Here is a 22,987-nt window from a genome sequence, read left to right as displayed (position 1 = left end):
CGTGGCCGGTGTAGCTGGTACCCGTAAGATTGAGACGGACTATATAAGGGTGTCTGAGTGTAGTAGAGTGGTAGATTGAATTAATATCAAAGATAAAACTTAAAAAATTACCGCATAAAAATAATTTTCTTCTGTTTTTAAGTATTGAATGCTGTTGTGGAAGCGGATCCATCGCAAACCACGTCCAAGTTAGCTGCAGTCTGCGGTGTTAGTGATAAAACTGTTTTAATTCACTTGAAGCAAATTGGGAAGATTAAAAAGCTTGGGGTACCTCACGAATTGACTGAAGCAAACCGGCAAACGCGCGTCGACTGCTGCGTTACATTACTGAACCGGCATAATAAGGAAGGTATTTTAAACCGAATCATTTCTTGTGATGAAAAATAGATTCTTTAAGATAATCGGAAGTGCTCAGCGCAATGGTTGGATCCTGGCCAGCCAGCCAAATCCTGCCACAAGCGAAAATTAACCCCAAAAATTTACTTGTAAGCGTTTGGTGGACTAGTACCGGTATTGTTCATTGCAGTTTTCTCAAATCTGTCCAGACTATTACGGCTGATGTCTATTGTCAGCAGACAGCAATTGCAACCATGATGGAAAAGCTAGCGGCTAAGTCCAAATCGCCTTCAAAGATTTTATTGATTCCCGTCCGACTGTTTTTTTTCAGTAAAGGGATTAATGAACTACCTATAAGATGGCAAAAGTGCATAGAAAACAATGGTTCATACTTTGATTCATTAAATATATTATATTTAAAATATTCGACTTTGTTACTCCCATACAAAACGCCAATTTCATATGTAAGGACCTAATATATAGATATATTTGTGGTATACGCATGGTATACAGTCAAACCTGGATAAGCGAGAGTTCAAGGGAGCACAACATAAATAATATTTTTTTTCTCGCCTATAGAGGTTTCTCACTAACCCGAGTTTCTTCCTAATGCAGGTACATGTGTAGCGTTTCTCTAATTTAGAGGTACGCAGCAATAACAAGACATATATTCATGCACTATGTAATTTTATTTTATTTAGAACTTATTTACTCTTTAAAAAATCCGTCAATTTCGTTTGGGTTTCTGTTTTTGTATTTTGAATGTTTTTCTCTAACTTATAGGAAACAATACAAAAATAATGGTTCCACGAAAGTTAAGAATGAGCCATAAAATAGTAGATGTTAAATTTGTAATTTGTTCCTCCTAAATAATATACATAAATAAATAAAGCTCGACTGCCGCTTATAGAGGTATAGATAAGTAGCAGTCTCACTTACGAAGGTCCATTAGGGAAAACCGACTCGCTCTTACAAAGGTTTCTGTTATCACTAATAGAGGTTTTGGGAGCTTAAAATGACGGGTCCATGCTATTGCTCTCACTTATAGAGTTTTCTCACTTATCCAGTTCTCACTTACCCAGGTTTGACTGTATACCTTAAGTGGCTATATATTTTTTCACTCAAAACGGGACATTGTTTTAATTTTGGTCACATAATGAATAGACAAAAAACACCATTTTTAAAGCTTTTTATTTAGATAAAGTTACTTGACGTAAAAGGGTTTAACTCTACAATGTGGACCATCGATTTGTGAGGTTTTTCAGGGGGAGGGGGGAGAGGGAAGGGGGGACTAGGGATATTTATGGTTAAAGCTTCTTTCTAGACAATTAATCATTCCAGTAACTAGATTATCTGTAATTTATGAAGAAAACTTTAAAGCGCGAATAGCTTTCTTTGCTTTTAATGCAGCTTCTTCTTTCATTTGAAGCCTTTTCTCTTTCTCAGCTAAACCTATGACAACATCATGATGCAAAGCATTTTTTACACCTGCCTTTGCAAAAAGTTTTGATAAGACATAATCATCATCACTTAACTTTTTATCTGCATCTTTATTTTTCTTTTTTGTCTTAACCTTTTTTATACCAACCAAGTGTTCTATTTCAGCCTTACTTTCAGAATGTTTTCTTTTAAGATTATTTGTCTTGTCACCTTTGCTAAAAACTTTACTTATTTTTATATTTGTCTTTGCATTATGGTTTATATTCATTACATCATTTGAACATGTTTCATCAGTTTTTGCTTCATTTAAGATTTTCATTAAATTTTCTTCATAATCATTTTTAGCGTGTTGATTTATTATATCCAATTCAGACAGGACATTTTCAAACGGAACATTGACCTCCTTATCATCCAGGATATTTATCTTAGGTGATTCTACACATTCGGGTGGATTTATAATCATTTCTCTTTTCTTTCTATAAATTTCCCGTGCATCTTCTGTATGCTTTATTTTAGTTTCTGAGGATTTCATAATTTTTTTGCTTATTTCTTTGGCTAATTTTTTCATATTCTCTATTTTCTTTTTAGAACTATTCAAAGATATTTTACCTTTTTCTTTAGTTTTATCATTTATTTTTATTTTGGTATGTTTAAAAAGCGAGGCAGTTTCTGTATCTCCATCACAATTAAGATCCTCTAATGTAAATAAGCCTTGTAAAGTGCTTGTTGTGAGAATGTTTTTCTGGTTGGGGTCAATCAATATCCTATTGCTAAGAAAGTTTTTGAATATTTGTCTTTGATAAATTTTTTCCTCAATTGTTCCTGCAGAAAGAAGCCTATAAACAGTAACATCTTTTTCCTGACCTATTCTCCATGCTCGCTCCTTGGCTTGGTTATCTGTGGCCGGGTTCCAATCTGGATCATAAATTATTACCCTGTTTGCACCGGTTAAATTAATTCCTAAACCGCCTACTCTTGTTGTAGCTAAAAACACTAAATATTCAGCATTTTCATTAAAAGTTTTTATTAAGCTTTGTCTCTGACTTACACTAACACTACCATCCATTCTTAAATATTTGAATTGATGTCTTTGTAAATGTTGTTCCAAAATACATAACATAGCTCGGGATTGAGTGAAAATTAATGACCGATGACCTTGTTTTTGCCAAATTTTTAATAATGAGTGTACAACAGACATTTTGCCAGATCTTTTCCAATGACCAAATGTCTCTTCATTTATTTCTTGCCCTTCATCCAGAGCTTCATATAAATATATATCAGGATGGTTACAAATTTTTCTTAGTGTTGACAAACCTACTAAAATTCTCGCTCTTAATGGATCACCAAATTTGTTGTCTTTATCTAGAATGGATCTTACTGTTCCACTCATTAGGTAACCCATATACAAATCTTTTTGCTCATGAGATAAAGCGCAAAAAAGTACTTGTTCATTTTTCTCTGGTAAATGAATATGTTCTTGGACTTCAGCTTTAGTCCTTCTTAGCATATATGGAGTTATAATAGCCTTAAGGGCCTTTGCAATTTCTAATGCAGTTGCTTCTTGCATTTCTGTTGCATTAGCATACCCTCCCTGGGTAATTGGCACAGCAAAATGTTCCATAAAAGCAGAATGAGTGCCCAAAAGACCCGGTCTCATAAAATCAAACAAGGACCACAACTCTTGCAAACTATTTTGCATTGGTGACCCAGTAATAAGAAGTTTATGTGGAGTATCAAATTTTCTTACGAATTTACTAACTTGAGTTTCAGGATTCCTTATTTTATGGCCTTCATCTAAAATAATATATTGCCATTTTCTAGACTGAAGATCTTTAGCATATTTTACTAATCCTGCATATGTAATCAAAAGTACTCCATGAGATTCAAATATATTTCTTATAAGTTTATGATGATTACCACAATGTGAACCAGCTTGATGTAGAACAGAGACCCTCAGAGGGGGACTCCAAAAGTGAAAATGTGATACCCATTGGAAAATGACTGTAGCCGGTGCCACTATTATAGATGGGCCTAAACCTTCATGTGATCTTCTGTTAGTGTTTGCTAAAGCAGAAAGAAATGCAATTATTTGAACTGTTTTACCTAATCCCATCTCATCTCCCAACAAACCACCTGATTGAGTTTGATGAAGTTCCCAAAGCCACTTAACACCTACTCTTTGATATTTATAAAGTTGTTTCCATATATACTTTGGGACACATAAGCCATTTTGAAGTTCTTGGTTAGCATCATGGTCGCTGTTACCATCTAATACGTATTGTATGTCTGCAGACATATACAAAACAGTGGAATTCCCTGATACCGCTTCTCTCAAACTTTTTCTCCATTTTGCGACCCTTTTATTGTACAACTGTGTATCACCGTCGTCGATTATTTTTCTAATATTTTGTTTAGCGCGCGAAGTACTAGGTAAATTCGTTAATCTTAATTCTTCGTCATCAGACGACGCTATATACTCTTCATCTTCATTTTCAATTGAACAAGTTTGTTGCTGGACATCTTGTAGTTTTTTATTTTTATTTTGTTTCTTAGATATTCGATCTGCGGCTACCTTACTTTTTTGTGAAATCTGATCATCTTGGCTACTTTTTGTAATTAGTTTTTGTTTGGCCAGGGATAATTGTGTTTCAAGATACTTATTGATAATAACATCAACCATCTCTGTTAATTAAAATGGGTAATCAAATATTATTATATTGTTATTAACAAGTTTAACCATCTCAATTCTCATGTTACTCGTTATTCGTTAATACGATTAGCATTAAGCACGAAGACGGGATGTTTTTAAAGTTATGGCCTTGCTGGTATGCCGTTAGCCGTATGAGGTATCTAGTTCTTTAGGCCAAACGAAGGCGAGAGAATAATGTTGCCAGATGGTCTTGGTGACATACCCCTAGACTAATTTCATTTCCTCCAAAAAATCCCCTACCGGATGCCCTCAACAGTTGAGAAAGACCCTCCTCCGCCCATCATCATGTTAAGGACACATGTGGTCCGAAATCTGGGTCATCATAAGAACAACCTGGAAGCCAATGCGACAATAGGTATACAATATTTTTACTAAAAAAGAATGATCAAAAACCCTCAAATACAAAAAAAATCTTGTGTAGTGTTATAAGTGAATTTTAATGTAATTGTAGAATTGGCATTAAATTAAAATCGCTTCGGTCTTTGACAGCTCAAGCGAATATCCAATTAATTAGTAAGGCTAAACACACGAATACTATTCTTAAGATGTGATAGTACTTAAATTTAGAAAATTAAATTAATTCCTTTAAAAAAAAATCTAGTGAGTAATATAAGTGATAATAGATATTTGAAAGGGATTTTTGATATATAAGGCTATTGGAAGTTGGTAGTAGGCGTAACATTATGTATAAAACATTTTTATAGGAGTTGCTATCGCTGGTACAACTTTCTTATTTATCTGTGACAATCTGTGGCCTGCCGCCTGCGCTCAATGCTCATTGCTCAATTTTGTTGTGCACACGATGTGCGTTTTAAGCATTAACCTCGTTTAAATTGATATTTATAAATTTAAAAATATACATGCCAGTGTATGTGCTATTCTCAATAATAACAATATAACCTTATATTATTTAGGGGTCTGCTATCTATAGAAATAACACGAAATTTTTTTCAACGCCTCATAACCTCTCAACATCTTATAAACATGCAAAAAGTTAAAAGAAAAGCAGCAGAAAATGGAGATTCCCCTGCTAAAAAGAAGAAGGTACAATTTGATGAATCAAAACCTGACAAGGTCCAAGATTTTAATATTAAAAAGGGAAAGGGAGGGTTTAAAAAAAATGAGAAAAAAGAGTTTGGCAAAGATAAAGCTATGAAGCCAAATAAACTTCATCCAAAAATTCAAAAGGAAAAACCTGCATTTGTAAAAGGTAAAGCGTTTGATAAAAGCAAACCTAGTTTTAGCAAAACTAAACCTGGCTTTAAAAAAGATTTCAAAGGAAAAATTTCTAAAGATGGTGATCAAAAAGAAAAACCCAAGTGGTCAGAAATGAAGAAAGAAAAAAAGACTCTCAGATTAGAAAGACGCAAAGCAAAGGCAACAGTTGAGATCTTTGAAATTTCACATAAAGCAAAGTTGTTATCTGCTCAAATTCAGAGGTAATTAAGTATGTTAATGTTATTTATGCAGACTAAAATATAAGACAAGGTGTTGTGAAATTACATTTTATGAACTTTTTGATGAGGTGAAAATGTGTTGAGACATTTTTTAGTGTAAAATATAATGCAGTTATTCATAGTGCAGAGGATATTGAATTTTATATTTTTTTATAATTGTAATATTAACTAAAATAGACACAATTAGTTGTTGACATCTTGCTGTTTCATATCATCACATGATTTTATTTACATTTCAGAAAAGTGGTTAAACAGGATTTTCGTGATAACTCATGTAATGAACTTCATGGATTGTTAAAGAATCAATATAAATCAATAGCTCTCACACATGATTTGAGTAGAGTTATTCAAGTACTACTCAAATATGGTTCAGAAGAAATAAAGAAGGATATTACTCAAGAAGTAATGGATATTATGGTACCAATGATGCAGTCCAAATATGCTCATCATTCTGTTAAGCGAATTTTAAAATATGGTACAGATAGTATTCGTCATCAAGTTATAAGTAAACTATATGGTAATATAGTGTCCTTAGCGACACATACTATAAGTGCCCCAGTTCTCGATTTTGCATATGGAGAATTTGCCAGTAAAAAAGAAAAAACTTACATGCAGCAGGAATTTTATGGAGATATGTATAAAAATGTAAGTAGGAAATATATTTTTTTGCTTTTTTACATTATGACTTAAATGTACACAAATATTTATTTATTTTATTTATTTTTATTTCAAACATACACATTATCTTTACAGCCTATGCCAATACGACAATGTGGAGAAACATTTAATAAAAATATAATAATGTACATAAAAATTAGACACATAATTTACACAATATCGCTACTGTGAATTCACTCTGGGAACATATAAATATGTCGATAGTATCGGAGACAGCATTTAGTAAGCGCAACGTCCTGGATAACGGGGATCTGTGCAACAGACTAGTTCTTGCCTTTGGTATCGCAAATAACCTTCGCTGTCGCCGTCGCACATATCCCATAGGTACTAAGAAGCCCAGTTCCTAGAGTACACTCGGGTTACACACTATCCCCCTCAAGACTTTCAGTGCGTAGTAGGCCAAATGTAAGTCCCGTCTGGTTTCCAATATATTGTACCCCACCATCCCTAATACAAATAATGTTGGGTACATTAAAGGATAGTAAGGATAGACGCCATACAGTCTGTTATAGAGGTGACGTGCAAATTTATTCTGTATGCGCTCCAACATAAGAAAGTATTTAGCTTCATGCGGAGCCCAAACAGACGAGTTACACTCCAACATACTTCTAACCAGAGTGTTGTACAAGCTTGAGATGGCTTTAATATTACTGAACGTTGTTGCCCTTCGAAGCACGAATCCCATCCTTGCGTATGCTTTCTTGCAAATGTCCACAACATGATCTCGTAAATACAGTTGGGCATCCACTCGCACTCCTAAGTCTCTTACTGACGTTTCCCGCTTGAGTATCACCCCCGATACGTTGTACTCATGATGACGAGGCAATTTAGCGCGACTAAATGTCACCATGCAACATTTGTTGATATTTAATTGGAGCTTATTTTTTTTGCTCCACTCACATACTCCATCTATATCTCCTTGCAGGCGTTCGCAGTCGTCCACCCCTTGGATTGACAGGAGTAATTTTAGATCGTCTGCAAAGAAAAGGCATCTAGAATGTCTTATGACATCTGGTAAATCGTTCACCATTATTGTAAACAGCAATGGCCCTAGGTTGCTGCCCTGACTCACGCCTGATTTAGTGTAGTACGGTTCCGACTGACACCCTTTGTACTCAACATACTGCTGGCGATCTCTTAGATAATTAGCAAAAAAACGTAATAGTTTTGGAGTGAATCCAATACTTGCCAACTTAGATAACAGTATGTCATTATCCACGACGTCAAACGCCTTTCTGTAATCAAAGTATGCAGCATCTACATGCAATCCGGCGTCCATAATAGGGATAACATAATTTATTGCGTTCAGTAAGTTGCTACTTGTACTACGCAAGGGTCTAAAGCCATGCTGGCATTCTGACAAGTACGGTTCTACTTGTTTTAAAATACCTTGGTGCAGAGCTCCTTCGAATATTTTAGCGGGAGTCGATAATATTGCCACGGGTCTATATCCTTCCACAGAGTCTTTTCCATCACTTTTAGGTATAGGAATAACTCTTGTGATTTTCCAGCAATCTGGAAAGTAACCGTTGTCCAGGCATAGATTGAATATATAGGCAAGAGGCTCAGCAAGTATAGATCGGCAATCCCTCATAATATATGCTGGTATTCCATCTGGGCCTGCCGAGCGCTTCGGCTTTAGACGGACAAGTGCATCTCTTACCTGCGCTGATGTCAGTTCAGATACGTGCACATATGAGCCACTCCCGGTACCCGTCGCCATCGCCTCCTCCACATTCAGCCGCGCGGTCTCCGTACTGTAGACTGAGTAAAAATATGCCGCAAATTCAGCCGCACAATCCGTATCTGATAGTATCTTACCATTTTTTTAAATATAATTTTGATGTGCAAAATTACTATTCCGCGCCCTTATATAATGCCAAAAAGACTTAGGATCGTTAACTAAATTATTCTGTACCCTTTCTTCATAACATTCAAACGCAAGCTTAATATTCAATTTAATGCGTGCCCTACAAGCAGAAAAATCACGGTACTCGTTTGGAGATTTAGTACATTTATATTTCTTGTGTAATTTTGCTTTTAGCTGCAGGTCCCTTATAATTTCCCTAGTATACCATTCAGGATAGCAATATTTACGGTAATTACTATATCTACTAGGATTTAACCGTTTTCTCGGAACACAATCATTAATGACCTCATTAAGAATACTATAAAAAGCATTTAAGGCCCCATCTGGGTCACGCGTATCAAAAACAACACTCCAATCGGCGATTGCTATCGAGGAATATAAAGTCTGAAAATTAGCTTTATAAAAATTCCATTTAGGTTTAATTTCACTTACGGTATGCTTCCTTTTGGGCTGTGCAGACAGAGTGATGCGGTCTAATGAGAGTTGTGCCTCCACGAACAGCGGTGGGTGATATGAATCCACCGGTACCAATGAATCGTCCGCTTCATACACACATACCCCGTCTCTCATACCCGACGAGCACAAAACTAAATCAAGCTGTCTCCCATCACAATTAAACACCCGGCTCACTTGAGTGAATTCACAAAACGACAAGAAAAATTCAAAGTATTGTTTAACATTTACACTACTTGAATTTAAGTTAAAATCCCCTAATAATAATACATTTTTATATTTAACACACAACAATTCAATTATTCGGAAAAATAACATATATTCTGTATCACACGTATTTGGCGGTAAATACACCGCATATTGTCACAAGACTAGTCATGTTAGTTGTTCCAACTCTAAAAAGTTGAAGCCACTTTATAATAATATTGTTATATTTCTTTTACTTTAGACAAAGGATGACAAAGTTAAAACTCTCAGTGACACATACAAAGACAGCCCAGAAATGAAGTCAGCAATACTGCAGTCTTGCAAAGCTAATATTCAGAAGATACTTGATAAAAATCTGCATGACGGAGAGTAAGTTACTTTATAAAGTTAAATGTGATGTATGGATATACATAGACAAGTAAACCTTGTTTTCTTACTTTTATCCTATACGTATTTTAGTTATTAATACATAAAGTCTATGGTTATAATATTCTGTTATTATAAAACTATTTTGGTAACATCATACGCATATTGCTTTTTTATAGGTTATTACACTCAGTCCTATATGACTACATTAGGGAATGCTCAACTGAAGACAGAGCTGATTTGATTTCAACACTGAGTCCTCTAATAGTACCACTTAGTAACTCAATGCCGGGTGTCAATGCTGCTAGCATTTGTGTATGGCAAGGAACAAACAAGGATAAAAAGGTATAAACTGTTGACATTCATTATCTTTTCATATTGTTTTATGGTTCTTTCATAAGTGTGTCATAATGAATAAAACCAATGAATAAACAAAGGTAGAAAATAAGAACATGAACAGATGTACATACATGTCTGAAAGGATAATAAATGTATTTATGTAAATAAATAAATCTGCAGCACAATTAAATCTTATGTCTTGATAATTCAAGAATTAAAAGTGACTTGCCACAGTGTATTATGCTGGTATAGATTAGTATATTTTTGTTTCAGAATATATTAAAAGTAGTCAAAGAACATGTAGTACCACTAAGCAAACATAAAACTGGCTACAGACTGCTCATTGCTATATTTGACTCAGTGGATGATACAGTTCTTGTCAGGAAAACTATTGTATCCACAATGGCTAGTAATCTAAAGGATATTGCCAAAGATCACTGGGGAAATATGGTAAGCATTTACTTTATTTAATAATAATAGAAATAAGTGCTTAAGTTTTGATAATTCTGCCACACTTCTTGTAAAATAGTATTATACTTTAGTATGGCATTTGTGCATAATTTCATCCATGTAAAAGTATAGGCTGAAATCATTTATTTATTTATTTGCAGCATACATGTATTGTGCCTATATTTCAAAACATTTAAAGTGATTTATATGAAGTCCTTTTGCTTTACTTAACTTTTTTCAAAACACATTTTTAAATCACAGTATTTAAAAATGTGTTTATGTTGAACATATTATACAAATAGGTCTGGCAACTACTTGAGACAATCATATGTGGTTGTTACGAATAATATCATTATACTGACTTTGTTGTTTATCAATCAAACTATTTCAGACCCTGCATTGGCTCGTGAAGCCCAAGGATCCAGCTGCTTTCCATCCAAGTTTTATCAAGTTTCTTGAAGAAGGATTGAAAAGTGGAACCTCCAAGAAAGATACTGAGATAAGAATAACTGAACTTCGTGAAGCAATTATGCCAGATTTGCAGAAACATATGGTTGAGGATCCTGAGTTTTGGCTGAGCAATAAATCAGCATTGCTGCTTGCTATAGCTGTGTTGTCTATCGGTAAGTTGGTGTAAAGTATGGCAAATATTTTTACTTTCTGCACATTAGTGTGTGTGAAAATGCTTGCACATTTAAATTGTTGAAGTTTATATGTTTAAAACTGCACAAAAAAGTTTTCAGGTTTATCAAAAAATCTTGGTAGTTTGCTAAGTCTTGTTAAGCATCACAAAAAAACAAAAATTGCAGTCATGGTTAGGTTAGATATTAAGTAATCTTTATTAAATCAATATGGTTTTCAGAATCATCTCAAGATGTGTTTGAAGCACTAGTGCGTGTAATCTGTCGCTCAGATTGGAAGATAACAGTGAATGATAAAGAAGTTTTAGCAATAGAAGACCCAGGCATACACATGTGTTTGAAGAAACTGGCTCTTTTGGATAAATCAGACTCTAAATGCAAAATGGGAGAGGCAATAAGTGAATGCATACAAGATGAAACGGTAAGGAGTTATTGTTAAAGTTGGGCTTTTTTATTTCACAAAGCATTTTTTAGTTATAGTATGGGTAATCTTAAGTGTCTCCCACTTATTTAAGTATTGTTTCTATCTCCAGACTTGGGGTTGTTTCACAATAAAAATTGTATTTGTGTGCCTCATTCTCCATAGTTCACTATGCTTTTCTTAATATTTTCAGCTTGAAGTCTGGCTTCCTACAAATAGGGGATGTTTCTTCTTATTAAAACTTATAGAAAACAATGGTGAAACTGTAGCTAATAAGTTAAAGAAGAAAATATCTTCACATAAGAATACCTTAAAGAAACAATCGTCAGAAGGCGCAAAGTTACTCTTACAGTCTTTGGGAAATAAATAGACAATTGTAATATTAATCGTTTTATTCATTGTTTACATATAATAATAAAATATATTAAGTATTTAATCACTTGTGTATACAGAACACAATATTTATCTAAAAATATAGAGTTCCACAAAATATTAATCACAAGGTTTTAAATTCATTTACGTCAGTAAGCAAAAATTACAAAAAATAGGTGGATACACTTTTCAAGGTCACAAAATTATTTTGAATCAGTCATTTTATAGAATATTACTTAAGGGTATAGTATAGGTAGTAGGTATGGTGTGTTGCTACTTGTCTCTTCCCCATTTTTTGTTTACATATTCGTGTTTTATAACGTCAATAACATTAAATTATAAGCCCGAAATGACGTTATGCATGTAAAATTATCATCTTATTCTAAAAGGCAAAACTTATCCTATGATAGTACTAAATCACTGAGCTTAGTCTAAATGTGATGTTTAGTAGTCATTAAATTCAAAGAGGATCAACCTCAATGAGAAGATCCATTTTTTTAAATTATCTTAATCCAATTCTACACCTAGATGCTTAAAATAGAAAAGATAAACAAATTTTCTACAGCTTTTTGTATCTTTGTATAAGTCAATATCTTCTCACAGGTTACTTCTTTACCCATAGTTTTCCAATAGATGTATGCTCAACTGTGCTCATCACATTGAGAGTACTTTGTAAAAGCTCTTCTTTAATAACTTCTAGTGTTCTGCAAAAATACCCATATCATTGACATTGATCATTGTTGTAAAATTTTAATATTAAAAAAAACTATAAGAATTTATTGTTATTATTTAAAATACAATAAATGTTTAATATTTGTATTAAAATAACTAATCAAGTAGAATGATATTCTCTGCTGAATATATATGCTGATATGATATGAGTCTCCCAACTTTGCTCCAGTACAAAAATAATGATTGCTTAAAAGAGAAATTAAGAAGGTTAAAGGTAAAAGACATCTATTATGTGATGGTAATACATTGTTATAATTGCTGTATTACCTGTTAGCATTAATTATGTCCCAATCATTATCTTTTAATTGTCCATACAAATCTATAACTTTCTTTTGGAATTCAGGAACTTCATATCTAAAACAAAAAAAGTAAGCAAGAGATAAAATAACTTTACCATTGTTTCTTAATATTTATTTTGTAATACACTAAAGTAGTGTACTAAAGTGTGCACTAAAGTTAACAATTTACTAATAAAAAAAAACAAATTAACTAATGAAGCATGCAAAATTATTTAATATGGAGTACATAATGAGTTCTATTCCCATTCACATTCAAATTTGGTTATGTAGCTAATAAAACATTAGGGACTAAGGTAAATACTGAACTTAAATGTGGAGAGGAAACTAATTATAGGTAAAAGGTAAGTAGAAAATTAAATTAAAACCTTTCATTGCCAAATCCATTTCTTTGCTGCATCACTTCCAGAGGTAAAGTGAGGAAAAACACCTTGTCAGGTTTTGGTAAACCAATGTCAGGAAACTTGCACCAATTCAAGTCAAGGCCTGTTTAATGTGTACTTTTTTATTTTATCAGTAAGGTCAAAAATATACCATTTATAGTATTCCTTAAGAGAAACTATGTCATTGTTTTCATGAGAACTTTTTATATTAGTTTGCTTTTTTAGTTTATCCATCACAAACAAAAAATAAATTTATAGCAGAAAAAAGCAAATTTAGAAGATTCATTTATGCAAATATACTAAAATACTATATAACACTAAACAATTTAATTCAGAAACCCTATTTGTGAAATATTTTGTTATTTAAATTAATATAATGCATACCTTTGGCAGCAGAAAATGCAACTCCTGAATAGCAATATCTGTCCACAATAACTGTTGTGCCTTTCTCAAGCAGGTCAAGAATATCACGTGATTTCTCCCAACGATTTGCTGAAAACAGCAGATGAATTGCTTCATCGGGAAGATCTTTCTGTAAATGTTAGATGTAATTAAAACTGGGTAAAAAACTGAGACAAATAGGCAATAGGTTATTTATTTAAATTTATTACAATAGGTATTGCATAGCTAGTTCTAATGAATAATATAGTAGTATAAAATATTAATAAATACCTTACCTGTGATGTTAAATAACTGTTAATTACTTTGCCTATCTCTGTATTTCTATTGGGAAAATTTCTATATTCAGCTTGTATTTGTCTCTTCTTCAAACTTTCCACTGAAATCGTTAACTCAGAATTAATACTTTATCCTGAATAACCTTAATTAAAGCCGTGATATTTGTACTATACATAAATTGTTTTATTTCTTACTTCTTACCTAACAATTTTGCTTGTGTAGTTTTACCTGTCCTGTCCACCCCCTCAAATACAATAAGAGCACCACGTTTTACAATCATTTCTAAGTAATTGTGGAACGGTTCAATATCTGCGGGATTTTGTTTACTACAATTGAAGAAATAAGGTGGACAGGAATGTATTGTTTACACCTTTTAGAGCTAAAATTCTGAAATCTGAATAATAATAATAATTACACAATTATAGGTAATAAATACAGTTTAATGTTTGCCCTTTTTGTACTTTTGGAGGGAAAACAATGAAAATGGCATTTAAATATATAAAAGAAGCCAATTATGAACTGTCATAGATACAGAAACTATATAGATGAAACGAATTAATATCTATTATCAATGACAACTATAGCAGAAATAATAACTTATAGAAAAATAAAACACTTCTCGTACCCGAACCGTGTTTGGATCATGTCGAAGAGATTCTAAAATATACAATGCAATTATTAACCTCAAGTATGAAATACTAAATCGCCTTGGACTGATTATTAAAGGTTTAGGGGAGGATACTAAATTAAATGAGAAAAGACTTACTTATCAAAAAATTAGAGTTAAAATAACTAGATGCAGGATATTTGCGAGAAATGGATTGTAGACTTCAAGAGGAACAAGACAAGATAATATAGAAAGGCAAGAATTCATTTCGAACACCAATTTTTACATCAAATAACCAAAATATTAGGTGTAGCTTTGACATGGACATTGGACACTGCCTTGTGTTGTACGTGAATACGTTTATGTAACAAATAACTTAATGTAATAACATTAATAGGTATTTACATTAAGTTTACGTTTCAATTATTAATAACGACCATCGTAGCTTCTCCGAGTCAAGTCTTACTATTAGCATAATAATCTTGATTCGCAGCAAAACAACCCCAAATGGCGGTGCTTCCCCCTACACCGGGTGCGATGCGTGACTGTTCTTTGGTCCTAAACTATGAAGTGGTATAATTTATTTATTTCATTCATTAACACTTCGTTGCATTACATAAAAGAAAAAAAATTGAACATAATTTAATGAAAAGCAACTGGCGGCCTTATCGCTTTCGAGCGATTTCTTCCAGGCAAAAAAAACTACTACTACTAACTGTATTAATTTACATAAGGTAGGCAAGACGTGCAAAAATACATATTAAAAATACAAGAACAAGAAGGAAAAAACATACATAGCAGGAACAAAAAATAAAATAAAAATAAACTAACAGGATACATAAGAAAAATGTGAGCCGTCACGGGACGCCTGGTAGATGTGAAACATCGACATTATTTTGTAAAAGTAATATGCAGAAAAGAACAGACTGATAAGAACTAAATATGTCATAATGATAAAATAAAATATTACGATTTTTTTTCCAAATAACGATGACTATTTGTTGAATAAACATTATTTTCATTAAATATTTTTAATGTGAAATTTACTACTGCATTTAGAATTAATATCATATAGCGTGGCGACGCGTCGCCACGGCATGCGTCGCCACGCCAGAAATCGGTTTTACGTGCGGCTATAGATGTTTCACATCAAAAAAACAAACAGTAAAAAGTGCACATGAATCCTGATAATTTAATTCAGGATCAGTCTCACGTCAGTTAGTAGTTAGTACGCAAGTTAGGGATATGACGTGGACAGGAAATGTTTGTACAGCAGAAATTTAAAGCAAGATAGAGAAGGAGCTAAGCGAATAGTGACGGGAAGTGAATTCCATAGCCTAACTGTTCAGCAGTTATATTATTATAAAAACAAATTCAACTTAGGATCCTTAAAAAAAAAACCTACCCGCGCATAAAATGCCAGTAAGTCTTCTGGCAATGTTTGCATTTGTGTCTTGTTACATAATTTATAGGTGTACCAGGATCTGATGAATGTTTTGTAAGGTTGGGAATCAACTTCTACGTAACCCATTGTAATGTTACCTATATTGTACTCTTCGACCTATACCAAACAACAGTGTTGCACAAAAGTCCACCAGTATGTACAATGATTCATCTAGGCCCTGCTGAAATACTTTTAGAGGGGCCTGCAATAGGTTATCATCGGCTTCTCTATTCTTGTGCATACGTCCAAATACTTGTCATATCGCTCCATTAAAATAGTCCTTTTTGATAAGCACTTCACGAATTTGAATCCGATTTCTTTCAAAATAACTCTGAAGACAAAATGTTGTTATTTTTAGATTATATTCAAACTTAAATTCTTTGAAAAACTTAAATTCATTCTTGTTACCTTAATGATACTCTTCCATCATTGACTTCCAACCGAAGAATTTGTAGCAATTAAATAACAGTGGGTATTTCTTTTTGTACGGTGTAAAACTTATTTATCTTGTTTCTGATCAATTTTAAATCAAAAAAATCCAAGTATATTTTTTTACCACCATTCCCCTTTTTATCGGACGTACTTACTAAATACGTCTCTGTTAGATCTGCCTATATCAACAATTCATCTTATGGTTGTATTAGAACCAAAGTACCAAGACGTGCTATTCCTACTAACCAGTCATGGCTTGACTCATTATCGATGATTGTGTTTGTTTTGCACCTTGTTCATAAAGTATTCTTTGATATTTATTAAAAATAATATTTCCTGCGATCGAAGAGGTTTCTTCGACATTTTCACCACTTTTTAAAGGAAATTTGAAGCCAAACCAAAAGAGATTCCTAAAAATTTAAGTTTATTGCCTGAAATAAGAGAAAGCCTTTAATTAATATAAGGTTTTAATAAGATAAAATTAACAGTAAAATTTGTTTTGGTTACATTAGATACATTGACCAAGATAGTAACAAAACAGATAGACAACGTCATCAGCTTATGGCTGATAGTTATATATATGTATATAATAATATATAATCTTTGAAAAATTCTGGTGTTTTACGGACACTGCCAGATCTACGACGTGTTGGCTCCGACCGTGGTGATTCTGTGCTATTATCAAGTACCTCAGTACCTTGAATATTAATTGATTCTTGGGAAAATTTTCATTTTTGTATATTCAGTGTTAAACCGTCTTTCTTTGCGGCATTCAAAAAACTTTCTAAGTTATGATCGTGTTCTTCAAGAGTACGGCAAGAAATAGTTATATCATCAAGATACGCGTTTGTGTTTAAAGCTTTTCTTTTCTTATAATCCAATAGATCGCTGTAAGATCGAGGCATTTTGAATTTTGAAGCAGAATTTTCGCCCCGCGTAAACTTAACTGGCGCGCTCTCTAATGTTCTCGCATGATATAATATATAATACAATATAAGCTTTGGCTTGCATTAAAAACTGATATCGATTTCGTATCGAGAATAAAAATTAAAAAAAACCAACATTGTCAAGTGCTTAAATACGTAGAGTCTGAAGTTCTCTCGTTATAATCGGGTAAAATGGCTTTCACTAATAGATTACATTTTTTCCAACAGTTACGTAATAATGTTTATATTTTAAAGAAATTGAATCAACCGATTAGAACTAAGAGTTTTATTTGTATATTTTTACATCATTACCATATGAAAATCGTTATTTTTTTAATTGTTTTTTGTTTTGATCCTGGTAGACCTATAGTTTATTTATTATTGTTAAGGTTTAAAATTAAAAAAAAATCAAAAGCAATTTACCACAAATATATTTATTATAATAGCATAGCATAGCATTCGGATACATTTTACATTATATATTTTATATACATTTAAACTAATTTCCATTTTAATCCAACTCTGGTGCATCTGTGTGCCCTTTTTGGCAAAGGCCTCCTCCAAATCCCACCATTCCTCTCTGCACTGTGCCACTCTCTGCCATGTATCACCTGCCGTTTCTTTAATGTGGTCAATCCATCTTCTCAGTTGTCTCTCTCTTTTGCGATTTCTGTACCTTAGGCACTAGTTAAGCAGTTTTTTGCTCCACTTTTCTGTACCTCTTGCGATGTGTCCCACCAATTTCCACTATAGTTTCTTGATTGTTATTGTAACATCTATTACCTTAGTTATTTTCCTTAATGCTGTACTCTTTATTTTGTCTCTTCTTGTTTTCCCTATCATACATCGTTCCATCGCATTATTTTATTCCACAAATATACATTTTTTTATATTTGTTGCATTCTAGTTTAGGGGCTAAGCATAAGATGGCGTGACAAAAAAAAATTATACAAGTAATGGGTGTGTTCTCTGTATCAGATTTCCATACCCTACTCTTTAACTAGTATAGTCTATTTGTCTATGAAGAATGAACTATGAACCTGAATCATGATTCATGAATGTATTGTGATTTGTGATCGTAACGTCTAATGTTTTTTGCGCGTTAATTTCAATTGTTAATACTTGACTAAAGGATTTCCATTATTTGCATGCTCATTATCTATACAATGAAAAAAGGATATAAGGTGACCGATGTTAAAAGAGAAAAAAAAGTTGGTATCGCTGCAGAAAATTTACAAGAATTAATTGAGAAATCATGCAGAAAGTTAGGGGTGAGTTGTTTAAACTTAAATATTTTCTATTGTAAATATGATTTTATAAGATTTCATAGTGACATTTTCTTATTGTTTAAAATATGTGTGTAGTTCCTTTTATAAAAGTGGGCCAAGGCTTGTGCAACCTTGACCTATTTATGTAAGCCATGACCTAATTTAGTTTGTTGGTTTCTAGTTCAATGCCAGTTGCGCAAATTGCCGATTATATGTAGCAGAAGACGGGACACTTGTAGATGATGACAACTACTTGAAAACTTTACCACCTCAGACACTTTTTATTCTGTTGCAGAAAAAAGAGACAATGGTAAATGGTATGTTTTATTAATTTATTGAAATTTAAAAAAAAAATATTATGAAGTAATATCAATCTATTGAGGATAGTGTACAATGTAAGAATGATCTAAATGAAATAAATCTGTTTTACAGACTTTGATTTCTTCTACAATATGATTAGATCTTCAAAGAAAGATTTTATTGATACGGGCCTTGCAGCTAAAGAGTTTCTTGACAGCAATTTGCGAGACAAGTTTTTGGTGTTGCAAAGATACATTGAAGCTGCTAATGATAATAAAACCATGTTAAGTGAGAGAAGTCAGGATCCACATTGGTTTGAAGGTGAGGCAAAACTATTTTTTGAATCAATTGAGTCAATAGCTGATAAATATAGTATGTATTTTGCAATAAAATTGTTTTAGGTCTTGAACCATCTGAGAAAACAAAGGAGCAATCTATGTCTAAAAGGGTTAAAGAAAGAATGAGGGGATACTACTACAAGACAAAAACTGCATTACAATCTTCAGAATTATATATTCATTCAAAAAATGGTCATGGTAAGAATCTTGTTGATAATTTTCTTTTAGAATTACGGAAATTATTGGAAAGTAATAAATATAATGAAGGTTATTTCAATAGAAAGTACGAAAATAATTTAAGATTATGTAACAAGACCGGCCTCTTCCTATGTGGTGGACTGTGGAATGAAAGCAAGTGCCAATATGAAAATGAACATATCATAAACCCATATAGAAGTCGTGAGGAACGCATAATTTTTCAGACATGGAATTTGGATCACAGAATTGAGCTATCTAGATCTATTATACCAGCAATTATTCAAGCATTGAATAAGATTTATTATGGCAATATTAATTGCATAGGCTGTAAACAAAATATTAACTGTGGTAACATAGATACAGAGCAGTATTATCTGCAGATATTTACACATGAAAATTTAAAACTAGTGCATATTGTATGTCACTATAAAGGTAAACATGATGCTTCTTCAAATATATACACAGTGTGCCAGAGTTGTCTTGACCAGAAAAGTAATAAAAACTAATTTACTTAGTCTAAATAATATGCTAAAAAAAATATGATTATTTTTTAGCAAATCTCACTAAATTAATGAGTTAGCATTTTTCTCCACCTAGGAGTTATATATTCATTGGTGTTCTATAGAGTTGACATGTTTTATTCAATATTCAAAAATCATACTGGTTTCTAATCAGTTTGTTGTTTAAAGTTGACTGACAAGAGCCTAGGTTAAATTTATAATCAGATTTTTAAATAAACCAAAATAAAATTGTGCTGCAATCTGAATAGAGGATAAATATGCTGATGGTCTATAAAACAAATATTTATTTTTCTTTTATACATTTTCTATAGTTTAAATAAAAATATTTATTATCCAGTTATTAGATGCAATACTGCCATTATATTTCAGTAATTACAGAAGGGAAATCTTACTAAATATATTGATTCTAATCATGTATTTAATAAATTATATATTTTTGTATAAAAATATATTTACCTATATATGGGAATATTCTTGTTATATTTATGAATATAGAGGAGGATTGTCAGTAAATTTGTTTATTTTCCCTATGTATGTTTAATCACTTTTTTTATGAAAATGGACCTTTATTTTAGCTTTACAATGAGACTCTATATCATCATACTACGATCATAATTATTATCTCATGTAATGTATGAGTTAAGATAGTAATAAAGTTTATATATAATTGCCCATTAATTGGGTGATTGTCCTGAATCAAGTAGCCTTTCTATGTAGTGATTATTTACATTTTATTGTTGTAAGGACGTAATTATTAGATGAATTTTTCTATTCCTTAATTGATCTCCTATAATCCCTTGAGTTAGATTTAAGTAAGAGTTCGAATGGCTTTAGGTACAGATTGATACCGGTTTAATTGGAATGATTTGAACTCTATACCTTCGACCAATTATAATGCCATAGATACCTACATAATATATATTCTGCTTTTATTTAATTATGTGCGAATAAAGGTTTCAAAACGCAAACACCTGTACCAAAAGTCATTAAAGTATTTTTAAAGCTAAGATATAATCATAATTTAAATATTTGACTTAAATGATATAACGAATTTAATAATTTAGTTTTTACACATTTTCAAATATTTTTTTTATAGTTATCTTGATGAAAATTTACTCAAACACAGGGTTTTAGATAGCAAGCAAATTGTTTTCTTTTTAATAATCATTTGATATTAACTTTTTTATGCTTAACTAATCATTGCACTGGTTTATTAAATGATATTTAAATATCCTTATTCTTTGCTAGAAATCCAAAAAATGTTTGGGTGGTTAGTAATTCTAATAGCTTATAATGTTACATGCTTAAAAATGTCCAACAAAATGTGTTTTGCTATAAATAATAGTCTATTCATGTTACATCCGCTCCTTCCTAGTTTAGAGTAGATTAAACATTTTAAGTATATTCTTCTATTTTCCTAAAATCAGTTAATCCGTCATAAAGATACAATGTCTCTAGATAATTCAAACCTGTTTAAGGTTCCTATTTATTTTCAATAGATGATGAGTTTGTTATAATATTCTTAAGTGCACAAGTTTACTAATTAAAATTCTGTACTGATATGGATTACTAATTAATATTTATAAATTAATCTTGTACACAGATAAAAATAAATACATAATTTCAAGTGTAAATAATCAAGCAGTGTCAGATATTTAAAAAATTGTTATAAGCAAATCTTATATAGAAATTTAAAACTTGTTGAACATACTGTCCCTGTTAAATTTGTAATCAGCATTGTTCAAATCATTTTAAAAACTATTATTGTAAGTTTAAAAGTAGATTTGTATGTGATGTGAATTGTAGGTAATTAATCATAGATGCTTCCAAGATAGCTTTATAGAGATTTGAGTTGTAGCATATTGATGTTAGACAAACAAATTGTCATAGCTAAGAAAAATGAAGTTATAAGATGTTATAGTAGTAGAATAAGCACCAATAATATAATAGTTACAAATTAAATTTAGTTGTAGACAATACAGTTAAAAGCAGTTCATTAGCTCTATTATTTCTCATTTGTAGGTTTTTATTATTTTTAAGGAATTGCATGTTTTACTTAATTTCTGTATGAAATCAGTATTTCGTTTCACTTTTTATTCAGTATAGAAGTGATAAGATGGTATAGTGTTTAGATTATTAGCTATTGTTATACAGTATTAAACCTTCTCCATTATTAGATCTTAAGAAAGTTGGATATATTCTTAGATCTTAAGTGACAAAAAGATAAGTCAAACTATTTATTAGTAAATAAAAACGTTTTTTTAATCTACTTATAATTTATTGTGACAACCTATCAGTGGCGAAGGGTGAAATTTTGGCAAAGGGAAGCCGGTCCAAAAAAATGTTGAACAGCACTCTATATGAATTAAAGCCATAATAACAAACAAAATCCACAGTATTTAACCAAATCTGCGATTAAATTACCTTACAGAATCAGTCACAGTTTAAATAACACAAATATTAAAATATAACAAACGAAATTATCACGCACCAGTGGTACGTGGTGGGAACACATGTCACATACTAAAAATAATCTATTTTCAACCAAACGAAATGGAACGCGAAAATATGCCAAAATAAAAAGAATATGACTTGCGAAGGATTTCATTATAACGCTAATTCTTTTTAATTTTGTCGTGTTTTCTTTCTCCCGTGCCGTGGTTCAATAACAATAATTTCTTTGTCTCTTTCTAATAGAGGAGAGGAGAGAACTGCAAGCCGGTCGCGATCAGCCTTATCTTTCTTTAAATTTTACGTACAGTTAGCGAGCATTAGAAAGAGATGGTTTGACACGCTCTGTCTCTTTTCGCCTCATAGTAAAACGTTGGCCGAGATAAGCTGTAATTCGTCGAGTTACCTTTAATGTAATTTAGGTACGAAAAATTGACGCGCTGATTAATTTACGACTATAAAATGAAATGTGATACTTAGGGTATTGCTAAGAATTACTATTGCTATTGTAAATCGCGCAGGCATTTAATTAATAATACTTTGTTAATGAAATAGAATGTAAATACTTTTGTATGAATATGGAACTGATTTTTGAAAGGTAACCCGGTGGGAATCGGCTTGTATGGACTCTTCGCCACTGCAACCTATATATTTTGAAATAATTACATACAAA

The 22,987-nt window shown here is 32.0% G+C and overlaps 4 protein-coding genes across 7 annotated transcripts; 2 read left to right on the top strand and 2 right to left on the bottom strand.

Annotated features, from left to right (window-relative positions):
- Window positions 1-1,508: 1,508 nt before the first annotated feature.
- Window positions 1,509-4,917, bottom strand: LOC110992493 (DNA excision repair protein ERCC-6-like). The gene has a single exon (XM_022258329.2). It carries the CDS (start codon window positions 4,454-4,456, stop codon window positions 1,697-1,699), a length of 2,760 nt encoding a protein of 919 aa, XP_022114021.2. The 5' UTR covers window positions 4,457-4,917; the 3' UTR covers window positions 1,509-1,696.
- Window positions 4,918-5,241: 324 nt separating this feature from the next.
- LOC110992494 (protein penguin) lies at window positions 5,242-11,750 on the top strand. The gene is made up of 8 exons (XM_022258330.2): window positions 5,242-5,925; window positions 6,183-6,588; window positions 9,393-9,520; window positions 9,697-9,862; window positions 10,130-10,306; window positions 10,698-10,929; window positions 11,169-11,368; window positions 11,562-11,750. The coding sequence occupies exons 1-8, from the start codon at window positions 5,471-5,473 to the stop codon at window positions 11,736-11,738; spliced, it is 1,941 nt and encodes a 646-aa protein (XP_022114022.2). The 5' UTR covers window positions 5,242-5,470; the 3' UTR covers window positions 11,739-11,750.
- Window positions 11,751-11,982: 232 nt separating this feature from the next.
- LOC110992495 (thymidylate kinase) lies at window positions 11,983-14,329 on the bottom strand. The gene is made up of 6 exons (XM_022258332.2): window positions 14,031-14,329; window positions 13,829-13,929; window positions 13,536-13,683; window positions 13,137-13,254; window positions 12,740-12,826; window positions 11,983-12,444 (listed from the first exon to the last, which is right to left on the bottom strand). The coding sequence occupies exons 1-6, from the start codon at window positions 14,107-14,109 to the stop codon at window positions 12,345-12,347; spliced, it is 633 nt and encodes a 210-aa protein (XP_022114024.1). The 5' UTR covers window positions 14,110-14,329; the 3' UTR covers window positions 11,983-12,344.
- Window positions 14,330-18,265: 3,936 nt separating this feature from the next.
- LOC110992499 (DNA fragmentation factor subunit beta) lies at window positions 18,266-22,963 on the top strand. Of its 4 annotated transcripts, none has more exons than XM_022258341.2 (5): window positions 18,266-18,509; window positions 18,688-18,823; window positions 18,939-19,127; window positions 19,208-19,342; window positions 19,446-19,665. In XM_022258341.2, exons 1-5 carry the CDS (start codon window positions 18,387-18,389, stop codon window positions 19,526-19,528), a joined length of 666 nt encoding a protein of 221 aa, XP_022114033.1. In that variant the 5' UTR covers window positions 18,266-18,386; the 3' UTR covers window positions 19,529-19,665. The 4 variants fall into 4 exon arrangements, with proteins under 4 accessions (XP_022114033.1, XP_045487971.1, XP_045487970.1 ...); XM_045632015.1 differs by having other exon boundaries at window positions 19,425-19,583; XM_045632014.1 differs by having other exon boundaries at window positions 18,688-18,816; window positions 19,208-22,963.
- Window positions 22,964-22,987: the final 24 nt, after the last annotated feature.

The sequence above is a fragment of the Pieris rapae genome, chromosome 17 (assembly GCF_905147795.1).
Source record: "Pieris rapae chromosome 17, ilPieRapa1.1, whole genome shotgun sequence".
NCBI classification, from domain to species: domain Eukaryota; kingdom Metazoa; phylum Arthropoda; class Insecta; order Lepidoptera; family Pieridae; genus Pieris; species Pieris rapae.
This window is presented reverse-complemented; position numbering and strand designations above follow the sequence as displayed.

Excerpts from the sequence above, each read along its gene's own strand:
- LOC110992493 (XM_022258329.2), bottom strand. The coding sequence starts at position 4,456 with ATGGTTGATGTTATTATCAATAAGTATCTTGAAACACAATTATCCCTG.
- LOC110992494 (XM_022258330.2), top strand. The coding sequence starts at position 5,471 with ATGCAAAAAGTTAAAAGAAAAGCAGCAGAAAATGGAGATTCCCCTGCT. Across the intron at positions 5,926-6,182 it reads TTATCTGCTCAAATTCAGAG|AAAAGTGGTTAAACAGGATT; the intron begins GTAATTAAGTAT and ends TTTACATTTCAG. Across the intron at positions 9,863-10,129 it reads GAACAAACAAGGATAAAAAG|AATATATTAAAAGTAGTCAA; the intron begins GTATAAACTGTT and ends TTTTTGTTTCAG.
- LOC110992495 (XM_022258332.2), bottom strand. The coding sequence starts at position 14,109 with ATGATTGTAAAACGTGGTGCTCTTATTGTATTTGAGGGGGTGGACAGG. Across the intron at positions 13,930-14,030 it reads TACACAAGCAAAATTGTTAG|TGGAAAGTTTGAAGAAGAGA; the intron begins GTAAGAAGTAAG and ends TAACGATTTCAG. Across the intron at positions 12,827-13,136 it reads AATGGATTTGGCAATGAAAG|ATATGAAGTTCCTGAATTCC; the intron begins GTTTTAATTTAA and ends TTTTTGTTTTAG.
- LOC110992499 (XM_022258339.2), top strand. The coding sequence starts at position 18,387 with ATGCTCATTATCTATACAATGAAAAAAGGATATAAGGTGACCGATGTT. Across the intron at positions 18,824-18,938 it reads AAAAGAGACAATGGTAAATG|ACTTTGATTTCTTCTACAAT; the intron begins GTATGTTTTATT and ends TCTGTTTTACAG. Across the intron at positions 19,128-19,207 it reads GGATCCACATTGGTTTGAAG|GTCTTGAACCATCTGAGAAA; the intron begins GTGAGGCAAAAC and ends AAATTGTTTTAG.